At 40.1% G+C, this 15,759-nt stretch overlaps 1 protein-coding gene across 2 annotated transcripts in view; it reads left to right on the top strand.

The window, feature by feature from the left end:
• Positions 1–9,667: 9,667 nt before the first annotated feature.
• LOC755028 (protein ELYS) overlaps positions 9,668–15,759 on the top strand; it is a 36,875-nt gene continuing 30,783 nt past the window's right edge. For both annotated transcript variants that reach the window (XM_030987244.1, XM_030987243.1), the window contains exons 1-4: positions 9,668–9,757; positions 13,403–13,565; positions 13,914–14,167; positions 14,905–15,178. In XM_030987244.1, the coding sequence (XP_030843104.1) occupies positions 13,445–13,565; positions 13,914–14,167; positions 14,905–15,178 (649 nt within the window). In that variant the 5' untranslated portion in view covers positions 9,668–9,757; positions 13,403–13,444. The remainder of the gene's footprint in view (positions 9,758–13,402; positions 13,566–13,913; positions 14,168–14,904; positions 15,179–15,759) is intronic.

Genomic DNA, 15,759 nt, shown 5'->3' with positions numbered 1-15,759 from the left:
TGCGTGACTGCTAAAGCATGTGTATGCTTCTATGCTTATCAACTAGGGGACCTATGCCCTTAAGTCATAAATGACAGTAATGAGGATTAATGCCCCACAAAAGGGCACTGATATAGCACATCGACACGGTTTTGATCCTGGGGCCTCACAGTTACGAGGCCATTGCTTTGTCACTGAACCATGACTGTACGGAGCGGGGGCTAGGGTAGGGGGCAGTTTCCATAAATAAAAAAAAACACAGAAAATGCAATAAATTGTCAATAATTTATTGCGTTCTACCCCGGTTCCCAACATAAAAAATCTTGTGTGTGCCCATGCCTTGAGCCATAATGCATGACCGTCCAGAAGATTTTTTACGTTGGGGACCGAGGTAAGATGCAATAAATTATTGAAAATTTATTGCATTTTCTGTGGTTTTTTTTATTTATGGAAACTGCCCCCTACCCTAGCCCCCGCTCCGTACAGTCATGGTTCAGTGACAAAACATTGGCCGCGTAACTGTGAGGCCCCAGGATCAAAACCGTGTCGATGTGCTATATTAGTGCCCTTTTGTGGGTCATTAATCCTCATTACTGTCATTTATGACTGGAGGGCGTAGGTCCCCTAGTTAATAAGCATAGTGGCATACACATGCTTCAGCAGTCCCGCAAAACACACATTGGCAAATCATTATTCAATAAAATCTGAGAATGTATACTATTATCTAGATCTATTATTTTTAAATAATTTTTTTAATAATTCCATAAATTGGGGTAAAACTAAAATATTCCACCTTTATGAGCGACAGTGTAGGTCTACTGCCAGTAGCCGTGGCTAGAATATATAAGAAAAATAACCAAGTTCATAGTTATTCCACACGACAGGCGCAAGCATATCACTTACCTCTTGTTAGGACGCAATTTGCCTTTACTACTTTGGGGTCCACTGGACCTGGGTTTTGGAATTCCCTTGAACCAAGAATAGCGCAACCGGTCAGTATTTATGTATTTAAGCGCAAACTGAAGTTACTTTATTTGAGTCGATATCGTCTAGATTCATAGTTATGATCAATATTTAAGATTTTATTTTTTTGCTATTGGTCAGCATAATTCTACTCCCGTTTCTCACATCTATTCATCTGTCTGTCTTGTTTAGTTTTTGTCTGTGTTTCAGTCCTGTTGCTCGTAGTTTTTCCCTGTTTCTCTAGTTTATAGCCACTATTTAGTAGTCAGTAGATTTTATTATACTTATTTATGTTTATATTTTCTCAGTTGTTTAGTTAGTTTAGTTTGTAAGCATTTAAATGTATGCATTATTCTTATTCTTATTATTCTTATTATTCTGTTAACTTGTTATATTCATGTCATATTTGTAATGTGTCTTATGAAATAAAGATAAATAAAACTTGAACTTGAACATGAACTTGAACTATAATATCTCTATCTCATCTATCTCTCTCTCTATCTCTCTCTCTCTCTCTCTTTCTCTCTCTCTCTCTCTCTCTCTTCTCTCTCTCTCTCTCTCTCTCTCTCTCTCTCTTTCTTATCTGTCTCTCTCTCTCTCTCTCTCTAAAGTCCTAGGCTCCGCCATGAGAGTATGAAGTTGAAAGGATGTTGGTGGTGAGGGGTGTGGCGAGGTTTTAGTGTTTCATTATTGCTACCTACCGGAGCAGGTTTCGGGGTGTGTTCTGGGAGATTCTGGAGAGGCATGCAGTGATGCGCGGTGGTGTGGGGGAAAATGGAGTGATAGCCCAGTGAGACTCTCCCTGACGTCAGTATTCAGCTAGCTGTACTATACGGTGTACCTGTTCCCACCTTGCCTGTGTATTCTCCATCGGCCGGTGTAACCGCGTAGAATGTTACCCGCACCGATCGTCCGCCATTTAGGGATCGATCGAGAGCGGACGATCGGTGCGGATTTTATCCGCGCAGAATGTCCGTGTCGGACATTCCGTGCGCGCCTCAAATGTCCGACGGACAATCTGTGCGGAAGAGGTCTCGCACCAATAGTCCGCCTGCCGCACCGAATGTCCGTACTCTAGACCTAGTCCACATATGGCAAGTATAATTATACTTAATGAATGAAACGACTGGATAACCCATATTCAGCTTTGCCAGCTAGCTAGGGATGACACTACAGGTCTTCCCGGCGCTGATCAAGGGGGGGGGGGGCGGGCCTTGACCCCCAACCGCCAACAAAAAATGAAGAGAGAGAGAGAGAAGGTAAAGCGGAGAGTAAGGGAAAAAGAGAAGAAGAAAAAAAAAAGAAAAGGGGGAAAAAGGAGATCGGGGGCGAAAGGCCTTCGCCACCCCCCCCCCCCCCCCCCCCCTTCAGCAAAAGAGAGAGAGAGAGAAGGAAGGAAAATAAGGGAAAGGGAAAGGAAGAAGAAGAAGAAGAAAAAGGGTAAAGAATAAGATCGGGGGGGGGGGCGAAAGGGCTTTGCCTTCCAGGCTGTTGCCCCCCCCCCCAGCAAAAAGAAAGAGAGAAGGAAGAGAAGGGAACGAAATAAAGGGAAAAGAAGAGATAAAGGGAAGAAAAGAAAAGAAGAGGGATATAAGTTGCAGTTTTCCCGCCAACAAGTTCGGGATCGGGGGGGGAGCGAATGGCCTTTGTCTCCCCCCCCCCCTTCTACAGCAAACTTAAAAGAGAGAGAAAAGAAGAGAAGGGGAAGGGAAAGAAAAGAAAGGTACGGGAGATCAATTGTGATTTTTCCCACCAACGCGGTGTGGATCGGGGGCGACAGGCCTTCGTCTGCCCTCCCCTGGCCCCTCAGCAAACAAAGAGAGAGAGAGAGAGAGAGAGAGAGAGAGAGAGAAGGAAGGAAAAGAAGGGAAAGGGAAAAAAGAGAGAAGAGGAAAGGAAGAAGGGGTCCGCCCATGCTGTTGCCTCCCCCTCCCCCCCCCCCCCCCCGCAAAACAAGAGAGAAGGAAGGAAAGGGAAAGAAACAAAAGAAGAAAAGAAAAGAAGGGATATCAGTTGCAATTTTTCTGCAAACAAGATGTGGGTCGCGGAGAAAGGCCTTTGCCTCTGCCCCCCCCCCCCCCCTCCCCGCCAATTTTTTTTTTTAGAAAGAATGGAAAGGGAAAGAGGAGAGCCAAAATGGAACACAAAAGAGGAAGAAGAGAAGAAAAGGGTGAAAAGAAGCAGAGATCAGTTGCGATTAATCCCACCAACATCGTGTGGATGGGGGAGAGGGGACGAAAGGCCCGTGTCTCCCCCAGCAAACTTAAATGAGAGAGAGAGAGAGCGAAGTAAGGGAAGGGAAAGGGGGAAAAAGAGGAAGAAGAAAGGTTGGCAGATCAGTTGCAATTTGTCCCGATTTGTACCCCTCCCCCCCCCTCCCTCAGCAAAGAGAGAGAGAGAAAGAGAGAGAGAGAGAGAGAGAGAGAGAGAGAGAGAGAGAGAGAGAGAAGGGAAGTGAAAGGGAAAGAGGAGAGAAAGGGACAGAAAACAAAGAGGAAGAAAAGAAAATGAATTAAGGAAGATCAGTTGCGATTTTCATTGGTTCTTCTATCATCATTGTACAACTATCATTGTACAAATGTATTTATATATTCATTTATTTATTCCTGTTTGATAACAAAAATATGAATATAAACTCACAACAGCAACAAAATTAAATATATATAAGGAGCAAGAAGCGCAAAAAATGATCATGCATTTGCATGTACATGTAAGTGTATCATTAATATCATTATTGTTTATTTACATCTTGTGAAATAGTATGCATTCAAGCTTTGGGGATTTTTTTTGGTGTATGAAAGAAAGCATTTTTGAGCTTATAATGCACATGTTGCAATTTCAGGTGCAACTTAGTGTTCAAATATGGGTTACGCACGGCCAGGCATTAGTGTAGGAAATCTTTAAATGTTAATCAGGTATATGACTAAATTACTTGTCTGTTGCCTTACGAAAAAAATTATATTTAGTCAGGCCTGAATTGAGTCGCAAAACAATCATTGTGTTAAAAGGAAAAAACATATTTGATGACATTCGAAATTCCCCAATAACCAATACGATTGGAGAGCGAGTACTCGTTTTGTTTTTCTTACCATAAATAGTTGGCCCGGATACTTGAGCCTCTCACAAAACTCAATTATAGGCCTGATGTGTCGTCAGGGGCGTCGCTAGACCTTTTTCAGTGGAGGGGGGGGGGGGTATAGAGGCCAAAGATTACCGACAAAACAAGCCACCAATTACCGACAAAATTAAATGTCCCAATATCTACAAATGTAACCCTATAAACCCGAGGCCAAAGGCTAAATTGTTATGGGCACATGGTCATTTTCGTCGACGACATAAATATACAAATTATTTCGTCAACTTAGTAAGCATCATAGCTATATATTTTAATGCAGGCGCGTACTTAGATCTTATTTTAGGGAGGGGGGGGGTATTGAGCAAGCGAATCACTTAAAGAGCACGCAAAACGCTCCCTAGTTGGGGGAGGGGTGGGTGAAAGGCCTCCCGCGCGAAGCGCGGTATCTTAGACGTTTCATTAAATTATTATGAAAAGAAGACGATTTGTTGTACCGTTCTCGACTCTTAATCCTTGTCTGAATTCAGTTTCCCCATCCCACGCGAAGCGCGGATGCTTAGACGTTTCATTAAATTATTATAGAAAGAAGACGATTTGTTGTATACCGTTCTCTACTCTTAACCCTAATTGTCTGAATTCAGTTTTCCCCCTCTCGCGCGAAGCGCGGGAGCTTCGACGTTTCATTAAATTATTAGAAAAAGAAGACGATTCATTGTACCGACTCTAAATCATTGTCTGAATTTTCAAAAATGTTTCTTTGTCCGATAAAAAGTCACAGTTCGAAGGGGAAAAATTGCTGGCCGACCGACATAAAAAAATCCCACCGGCTTTTCAACCTCCCAGCCCCCCCCCCCCTTTAGCGACGCCCCTGAATGTAGGGTGGCCTGAGCGGGTAGGCACAGGGCGTGGTTCTAAACTTACAGAGACACTTCGATGAAGACACTCTTATTTCATGATTGCGTGTGTTGAACTGCCCTGGGCTTTACAACTTTAAACCTCCAGGGTTTATTTTGCATATATAGGTATTTACATGTTCATTTATATAATAAAAGGAAATAAAGGATGACTAACAGAGGAACGGCAACAAACAGATAGGAGAGGATGATCAAGCATAATGATGTGCACCAATCTATAAATGTGAATTACTAAGTAGCTTGTTCACACTGCAGCTCTACAGTAAAAAAGCATTTGTAGCCTTAATTTTAAGCAGTTGAAGAAATTAATAAAAGTAGGCTTACTTGAAGAAATTGTTGAATTGTATGATATTTAGTTTATTTTTATTAAGTAAGACAAAGTACTAGGTGTTAAAATAACACACATTTAACACCTTTGGAAAAAATAATACCCCAGGAACGTGAAAAACAAAACTTTTGTTGTAATGCCTATAATCGGACATATTTAAAAACTGAAATGTGGCACCACCCAAAAAATATAATTCTGAGATCCTCCTTTGTCTTTAATTTGCACCTGGAAATAAATTCCTCGTCTATGTCATCGCGGCGAAAATTTTCAGACTTTTCTTCTTTTGAGGTGCACATGCAGCCTCAGACAAAATGTAACAAAGAAGTTTTGTCTTCATGTGTTCCTGGAAACAAAGTTTTGGGCAATATTTTTCAAGTCCAGATTATCTGTACGAGATTTATATAATATTAAGCTTTGGTTGAGCTTTCTTTGGGTAATTGTACTGATCAGATAAGTTTTGATCCCTTTCAAGAAAGAGAATGTTCTCTCGCAAGTTTACGTTGTAACCGGGATGGTAAGGTAAATGAGAAGAAGAATGTGCACCTTTGAGAACGATCTCTTATAGATTGGACTGTTGTTGAAAATCTCACAGATTGTTTTAATGTATTTGATAGATTTCCTCTCATCGTCATACACGTCTTGGAGGTTTGTTAGCTGCCAAGTTAATGCTACAAAGTCATCTCCGGCATACACTTCCCTCAACTCATCAGCGCGAACAAAATATTGGGGAGGGGGGGGGGGCTCATGATACCCGAGCCCGGCCGAAATATTGGGGGGGGGGGCTCAATGATATGTGAGCCCCCCCCCCCAATATATATATATATATATATATATATATACTTTTGTTGGGGGGCTATGCCCCCAAGCACCCTCCGGTTCCTAAGCCTATGTACAGGTCAATGAAGTCTACTTTTTTAAACTTAAAGGAAACCTAAACCCAAGGAATAATTAAGTGTAGGTATTCTGAAAAATGAGATGTATTCCTGCCCTTTGATGTACAACATTCCTTACGAAAATATACAAGATATATATAAATAAAGATATTCTTCGCATGATGTGATGCCTTTCAGCATAACATGGGCGCAGCCATTTTCTTGAAAATGTGACGTACCTGTTGAAGTTCCATATGTATCATGCACCAAGCTTTATTTGGAAAGAAATGTTAAATCAGTAACGAAACCTTTAATTTTCAATGAAAAAAAAATAAGTGAGATGATATAAATTATATAAGTTGAAAAATAAATAACAGCGGCACAATTGTAACAAAATTAATTATAAATACTACATTATAGCAGTTGACAAATCCATTTCATTTATGAGAAACCTTCACCTCAGAAAAGCACTAACTTACTTATGCAATTTGCGTTCTGGCAATTATAGTACAAAGGATAATAGCAGGTGAATGAAATGCTTCATCACCACACACGTCTGGGAAAGGAGCATCCATAAATTTGAATACATTTACTTGATAACCGACTTCGCATAGTACGTCACATTATCAAGAAAATGGCGATGCCCATGTCGTGCTGAGAAACTGTAATTTATTTTTGCTTCATACCTCTCTGATACACTTTGGTGGGGAATCTTGTAGATTTATTGGCAATAATATAATACATCTCTCAGAATAGGTAAAGTTATTACTTGGGGTTCGGTTTCCTTTAAAGGGATTGGTTGACTTTGTCTCAGGTTCTGAAACAAAATCCTGGAATGATAGTTAGGGCTAGTTCTAATCGGAAAACGACCCAAATATCGGAGTGTGGCTAGCTGCCCCAGGGCCGCTTCCTATATACGGATCAGGGAAAAAATACTTTAACAATTTCGGGGGTTACTTTTATGACTTTCGGGGGCTCTGTTTGGAATTTCGGGGGCTAATTCACCCCGAGCCCCCGTGTATTTTTCCCCCTGATACGGATACGTGAGCGCCTTGATGGGTCCATTTCTAACTCGTGTTTTAGCCCTTCTTTCTTTCCCTTTTCCTTTCCTTTCTTTTTTTTTCAAAGAGGGGGGTGGGGGGGGGGGGGCGTCCGTCGCCCCCCGTATATCCGCGCCTGAGTGACACCAACATAAACTAAACTTATTTATTACCGAACAAAAATAAAGAAAACAAAAATAAAGAAAGAGCCCCTCGACACCATAGGTCTAAGTATTCAGCCAGTTGCTACCCCCCCCCCCCACCAAAATAAACTTTAAAAGTGAATTTTTTGTTCTAATTTAATACCAGTGATTTGCAGATGCTGCTGAAACCGCCTAATTTTCCGGGATTTTTCCTCACTTTTTAGTAAATTTTACTTTTTATGCGTTTGTGGGAGAATGATAAATATCAAAATTTACAGTCAGGCAAGAAATGTGTTTATTAACTATTTAGAGGCCCGTGGGGGGGGGGGGCTTGGGGGCTCGAGCCCCCCCCCCCCCACACACACACTTTTGAAAAAGTATATTAAAGAGAAAGAAATAGAAAAGAAAGTATGCTCATGTGACCGTAATTAAATGCCCATACCCTTGAGCTTCCGGGGGCTCTGCCCCCTGGACCCCACCTTAGGACCTAAGGCTGGCCCCTGGATGCTAATCTGACCTTAATTTTAATGCCTAAAACCCCTGCGCTTCCGGGGACTCCGCCCCTTGGACCATACGCCAATTAGTGACCTGCCAGTGTCATGAATAAGGTATTAAAATATGCTCATCTGACCGTAATTAAATGCCCCTACCCCCTGAGCATCCGCCAATTTGTGCTACGCTCTACCTCATCTTAAATACTCTAGCCTCCTCCACTCACTTTCAACCCCATTTTTAATCACTTTTATTTCCCAATTAGCTCCTTCATTAAACCTCGAAACGTCCCCAAATACTTGGAGCGGGGCCTGTATCACGAGTATATACTAGTAGTGAGTTGGTTGAAGTACAAACCCACGTAGAAAAGTATAATCGATTACAACAGTTGTGGGGCCGATGTCACGAGTATGCCTTCATAAAATAAAGGTTTTAAAGAAAATATTCACTTCTACTTTCAAAAGGACTGGCCCATTTGCTTTAAAAAAATTGTAGAGTTATTATTATGTAATTTCTAGAAAAAATGTCAACCAGATGATTTACAATGAGTCTAAATACATTGCCGAGTTGTTTTCTTTTATCAAATATACACGTAAAACAATGGGGGACAAAATGTGCGGATAGCAAACCGCACGGATCGTCCCCCGGACGATCCGTGCGAGCAGAAAACCCGCATATTATGTCCGACGGACAAACGAAACTGGAAGGACAAACGGCGCGGACACACCGGCAGATACGTCCCATTCTAAAATGCATTTCAAGAGTCCCTCCCCTCTTACCAGTTTTTGATATCAAGTATTATATAACGCTCCATTATGCAACATTATGTCCAATTTTGTTTTGCGTCGAAGATTACAAACATACATGCATATTGATATTTACATATCGCCTTAATAAACATGTTCAGAGCGCTTTACATTAGTAAATAAAACGAATAATTATTTTGCTCTCCAATTAAGTGCATACACTGTAAATTTGTAGTGTAAAGATGTGTTAAGTAATTCAAAAAAGTTGTTACCACATGAACTAGCCTATCCGATATGCGTCGGGCTTTATGGCAAATATTTGTCGTAGTTGAGTGTCGTCACACCACAATTGGAAATCAGTTATTGCTGTTGCGATTGCGCTTTCATCACCCATCTTATTGCGACTTGTTTTGAATAAAATGTACTTGAACTTGAACTTAAAAAAACAACTAAGCCATTAGTGAAAGAATGGCACATTACAAACGTTAATTTGAATGAAATGTTTATTTTTATTTGTTTCAACAACATATAAGTGTTAGGTTGTCCCTTTTCATCCAAATTTTCTCAAATGTTCCCTTTGATTTCTCTGCTGGGACTTAATTTTGAGGACTGATCTATCTTTGTCAAGACTCTTGTTTTGTATGGTTTAGATATCACAACGTAGACCCTATAGCTGTGCATGAGTCACTCTTACGGTTCTGTACTTCTGTTGTATAATATACTAAATCTTTCATAATTCCATCTTTTGGCATGAATTTACATAAAAGTGCTTGACTTATTGCTTCTACCTGTGCGACTCCGAAAAAGACACACTTTTAAGCTCCTGATTGTTTAAAAATAAACATGCTTTATTATGGAACAATTTTATTTTGTTTTCTTGCCAAGTTTCTTTTAAGAACCAAACAAAATCAGCAAAAAAAAAAAGAAATTGTCCTTTATAATCACAACGAAACATTTTGTAATACATTTCATCGAAAATTAGAAAAAGAATGGAATGAAGCAGATAAACTGAAAGAAAAAGGAGTAAAACGTACCCCCCCCCCCCACCCCGATATAATTTTTTAAGCGATTAAAAAAAAAAAATCAAAGCTCCCTCTCTCGTTGAAAAATTATAATATGTTCCTCGCTCGCTCGCTGACCGCGGGAAGTACTGAGCTGAAGTCGATGAATCTATTTCATTTGTCACAAATTCATGTATATTCAGGTATGATTGTTAATTCGTTGATGATTATGTTATATACTCTGCACTTTGTGGGTGTAACATGATTAAAGCTGTTGAGGAGACAAGTCTGGACTACTTTGTAAGGCCTCAGACCTAGTACAGTCCCACACTACAACATTTGTGTTGGGATCTGACGTCTTTCATATTCATGTGTCTGTTTGCGATCGCGCTTATTAAAGTTATCTATTATGTGCCGATTTTTGCTGCACAATAATCCAAGCACCATAACATTCAAAACTCTAACAAAAGTAGAGCTGAATTTCCACTTTCATACGCTATATTTTAGTTTTTAGTTTTTAGGTCTACAGTTTAGTTTTTTTAGTGGTCCAAAATTAGTCTAGAGTAGAGTCTCCGGTTTGCGGCATCGCCCGGTTTGCGGCCAGGGGTATTTTTTTCAAAAATAAAATGAATATGACTCGATAATAATCATTGAAACCTACCGTGGATTCCACGGTAAGATCTGCTTTGCCGAAAATGTCCGTAGCAGGTGCTCCTATCGGTACGGAGTATCCGTCAGCGATGTCGGAAATCTACGGCACCAGTCGCCGATGAAAATTCCAGCAGGTACTAACTTTTAAGTTAAGAGATCGAGGCATGACTAGATCAATATTGTAGCTCTATTTGTCCGATATTTGTCCGATTGGAGGTGAAATTTGATGTTTTTGTGGAAGTATGATGGCTGTGGTCTGTCTCCTATCGCAGATATTTTGATTGTGCCACCGCATGGCTAGTTGCATGGGGTGGCCGCAAACCGGCACGTAATAACGTGTTTTTCTGGTTAATACACACATAACATGCAGGATCGTGTATGATGGTATGTGTGCTGATGTGTGTACCCCCTATGACCCAATAGTTTCTAGTAGTACGTACCCCCGTATGGGATGATCCATTCGAGGAAAAGGTGAAATTGTTTAAAACTTCACAAATTTACCGTAGCAACAGATAAACATGAGAATTTGGGTTACCCGTAGTAATTTGGTACATGCTTTCATCGTGACGTAGCGCATAAAGCTTTGTGACGTACGCGTGCCGCAAACCGGTACTGCGTGCCCGCAAACCGGGGAACTCGAAGCATTTCGAAACATGGTCAATGCTGACCACGCTGTGGGTCAGTTTGGTTATTTGTGACTTCTATTTAATAAGTAAGTATATGGACTCTTTATTGAGGGTATTGAAGTATTCTGTGAGTATTCCAATAAAAATAGAATCGGCAGTTCCCGCCGATCGGCCGCAGACCGGAGACACTACTCTAGACCATTTCCAGTTTTCAGCCGATACGTTGGATGCATGGTAAAATCCCTTTAAAATACATCGCATAATAGCATATCACATATCCCACACATACCATACCATGCCAGATTCACTGAAGAACCACATTTGCAATGGAAAATATGTACTAAAATATCACATTTTAGCGATGTAATCGGCGGTCCCGCTACCCAAATCTGAAAAATCAAGTATCTTACGCGTGTCTGTAAGAAATATGGGTACCATAAAATGAGCTTTATTTCAAGTATTTTTCAGATTTGGAACCCGATTTTGTGTTAGTCGCAAGCTCAAAAGTATCTCATCGCATGTATTAAATCAATGCAGTCGAACACCGCGATGCACACACGATATGTCCGTCTAATTCAGATTCCAATTTCCGATCACCGCAGTGCTAGTTTTCGACCAAGCGAGCACCGGGGAGCTCCGGCATGGGATACCTGCTCCGCCCGCTTGTGCTATAGATCAGCGCGGAAACGTACGACGCGCGCGTGCGCTTCCTATTGACTTTGTACATGCGGTCGTAAACTGACTCGCTAGGTCGATAACCGGCTCCAAAACAGTGAAAATTGAAATGAATATTATCATGGCAATTCGTGATTTTTTTCTGGGATACTTTTTTTGTTTAAATAATAATAATATTTGCTTCATGATTTGAACAAGAAATGATAATAAATAGGAAGTAAAGAGTCCAAAAAATAGGATTTTGTCTTAAGTGGCCGAAAACCGGCTCCTTTACTCTAGACTCTTATTAAAATTTGAAATAAAAGTTTAAAAAAAACACCCCAAAAAAGTTGCAGAGAGGAAGAAATTATGATAACTAATTTTAGATCTGAATAGGATTCTAGATTGACAGGAGGATTGTGTCAGTTACATTACATGGTCATAATCATAATGAAAAGCAAGAGGAGAAATGAAAAAGGAGAGAAAGAGAGAGGAGGCTTGAGTTTGACTTTGAAAAAGTGAATTAAATCTGAAGAAGAGATGGGGATGCTGAGCCTGAGTGATCCGCTTGTCATTCAATTCAATTCAATTCAATAAAGGTTTTTATTCATATGACGTTATGGCAGCCGAAGCTGAATTGCAGGTCATTTACAAGGTATGAAGGTTTAAAATACAGCATTGTACATGTGAACATGAAATAAAATTAATGACATAGACCTATAAAGGATAAATACATGTATACTAGATGCATTCATACGTATAATAGACAGCATCATTAAACTTAAAAAATATACACAATGCATGAAGCTTACTTTTTTGAATAATAATCATTTAAGATGCGAACGAAATAGGGATTAGAGCTATTATTAAAACGATTGGTTTTACAAATAAATTGAGAATATTTCTGTAATATTTCTGTACATTTCTTAAATTAAAATTAACAATTCTTTGCTTGGGCGAGGCAGTCACCTGCACTGAACCTTCCTTGTGAGGCAGTGAATAGTGTCAATGAGCATTGCAGAGGTAGACCTGTGGCAGTATGAACAGAAGGGGCGCTGGTCCGAGAATGAGGATCGTCCTCATAAACGCGGACAAAATGCGTCTTCAGAAATAAGGATAGTCTGCATTTTCGCAGTCTTTTTTTTTTCATCGGCACTCTGCGGGTTTCGGGTTACCGAACCCCCCACTGGCGATGCGAAAAATGGATTCCATGTGAGATAATAACCCTAGTTCACTGTCTACTTTAATGGATTTATCGCTCATAATGTGAAAGTCTCTTTAAGAAGTCAATGTAAAATGCATCAAGAAAATCATTGCAGAATCCGTTTTTCGCATCATCAACGCGCCAATTAAAAATATGAAACATCTGCGAACATGCGGACGATCCTTATTTATGAGGACGCATCAGTCCGTGTTTATGAAGACAGACCAGCGCCCCTACTGATGAAATGACTCAAATCATCATGACAAGTTAAGATTTAACTCTCGTCTACAATGTACACCATTCGTAGCAGCATTTTTTGTGTGTAATGGAAATTATAAAAAAGACACCCTCTTTTAAACTCTCAACCACCACTGTACAATTTTACCGTAATTCACTCCAAAATCGGCACGTTAGTGACAATTGATGACACCTAATTAGCAGCCAATTACAATAAACTCAACTCACCGATGTAGGAAAAAATATGTTGAAAATTTAAATTGGACATCTATCGTCAATCCTGGTGAAATGCCACCTCATAATCGTTACGTGCATTTCCTGGTTGCTGTGAGCGCTGAATCTCCATGTTAATTTGATGTACAAAATTTGGACGTTTAAAACAAATGGATTCTCACATGATACATTACCATGTCGCGTATACCTACATGTAAACGGTCTTAAATATTTCACCTTCATTTTTTTTTCTTCTTCTGTTTAGATGTCTAATGAATAAATGACCAGCCAACTCTGATGTCAAGATGGAGAACTGTGTGATAGAGCCTCACAGCATAGCTGAGCCAATAGGAATAGTGTCCTCAGAATTAAGTTCCTTCTCAAACAAAGCAGGAGAGGTCAACATATTTGGAGGTTTCAGTAAAGGTAAATAGTATTAAAGCCCCACTGCACTACCAGTACTTATAACTACTTGCGCCCTCTATACAGCAAACGATGATTAATTGGTCCCCCATAATCCCCTTTTTCTTATTTAATTGAGAGCTGATTTGATGAAATGACCACCTGTCAGTGACCATGCAGGGAGGTCTAATCCTCCTAATCCCTCCTTTTTTTGTATGTGTCTGCTGGTGTTTTGTCTTCATAAAGTGTAATCTGGTAATCTGTAAACTGGTAATTGTCTGCATCAGACTTTGGAATGTGTGATAATAAATGATAAATAGTGGAAATCCATATATTATTTAAAAGAATGAATTTCTAATCTTGATTTGCTAGATGGAAAGAGAGGATGGGTGGCTACGGACAGCACCCTAGACGTGGTCTGCACCAGGACCGGGAACCGTCTATCTTCCTTCAACTTCAGCCAGGTGGCAGGGTCCTCTGCAACCATCACCTGCGTCAAAGACTACCCCTGTCATAGGTCTTACCAGCTTCTGGTGGGACTCCAGACTGCATCCGAGAAGGGCATGGTCTGTCGTTTCAGGCCACACTCATCCAAACTGCTCACCGTTGTTAACTTCCCACATGTGGTAATGAAAATTTAATTGAGTTCTTTTCCTTTGCCTTTTAAACTTATCCAAAATATGAAGTCATAATCAAAGAATTTCCTTGCCTTTGCAGATAAATACTGTTGGGGCATTCTAAAAGTAGCCTAGATAAATCTTGTGTCTCATCTGAACTGTGAATGGTACAGTTTATGAATTTATCTTTATAATATATCAGAAAGTCTGATAACTCCTTTATCCTATTGGCATGTAATCCTACCAAATCTATCTTTGGTAACAACAGTTCACTTTATTGCTATCAACTGAAGGAGCGATTTATGGGAAGTAAAATGGCTCCAGTCTGATTATCATTTTCCTCTTTTTGACGAAGGACAGACAAAGCTTTGACATTATTTAACACCAGAGGCTAGGTCAGATGTAAAATACTGCATAATAACAAAAACAAAAATCCCAAAGCTGCATTTTTTAATGAATAAATGAATGGCAACTGCCCGCAACAAAGGTCCTGTGAGTGTGTACTTTAATGGCTCTGTGTTACAATATGCAGAAATGTGAATTGTGAAGTGTATGATGTTTTACATCGCCATTAAAGAAGGGACACGGTGGGTTTGCTGCATCATATCTAAACAAGGCTTTATGCTTGCGAAAGTGATACCTTAAAAGCAGAGTAGCACTGTTCTGCAGCATCTGATCAGTACCCTTTTATTCTCTTGTTTGACAAGAATCAAAGAATCAGAGCCTGCTCTTTCTCTCTCACTTAGGTAACTGCTATTGACTGTGTTACCTCCGTCGGTGGCATAGAATCCCCAAACTTTGCCCTCAGTGACGAGCTCCGGCGTTTCTTTGGCATCGTTGCCGTGGGAACCAAAGGCGGCCATGTTTACCTGCTGGACATGAAGCTGGATGAAGAGGTTGAATTCTGGGATACCACACGAGGGTGCCCTGCTCAGATCATAGCGCCGGGGATCACTGACATCGATCAGAGACGCCTCAAATCGGCTTCAAAAGGAGAACATCTTTGTCTCGATCTGAATAGTAAGTTGGACTTCTGTTAGTTTAAAACCAGTTATTAGTGACAGCCATAGTTGGTGGATGAAACTTGTACAATGTATATCAGTGTTCTGATTAATTTATTTGGGGCATTAAACTCACAAATCTGGACTAGGCCTGCTCCTGGCATGATAGTCAAGCGCTGTGGCTTTACAGTAGTATTAAAGATCATGCCCAATATCATATTGAGGAAAGTATAAAGTCAATTGAACATGTACACCCCTCTCAATTTGCACCATATTGAAGACAATTTTTTGTATTTATGTGTGTGAATGCATGTCAGATGTAAGCCCTGCAAGTTTAACTGGTGAGTGCATTAGGAACTGAAAGTTTTTTTGGTTGCTGTGCTATTTCCTTTTATCAATTTGATTCTATTTCATGTATTATCATGTTTTCTCTTAGAACCATTACCGTATGTTTGGTTTTTGGGGTTATGGAAAAGAAAAACTGACTTTATTGATAGATTTGATATAAAAGTTTTAATTTTGTAGTTTTACACGTTTATTTCAACTTTGCCTCTTACTTTGACTATCATGGTTGCTGGAATGTTTTAGTTTTATTTTTTA

The sequence above is a fragment of the Strongylocentrotus purpuratus genome, unplaced genomic scaffold (genome assembly GCF_000002235.5).
Source record: "Strongylocentrotus purpuratus isolate Spur 01 unplaced genomic scaffold, Spur_5.0 spur5_scaffold_16, whole genome shotgun sequence".
NCBI lineage: Eukaryota > Metazoa > Echinodermata > Echinoidea > Camarodonta > Strongylocentrotidae > Strongylocentrotus > Strongylocentrotus purpuratus.
Note: the sequence above shows the minus strand (reverse complement) of the source record. Positions and strands in the feature narration are given on the sequence as shown.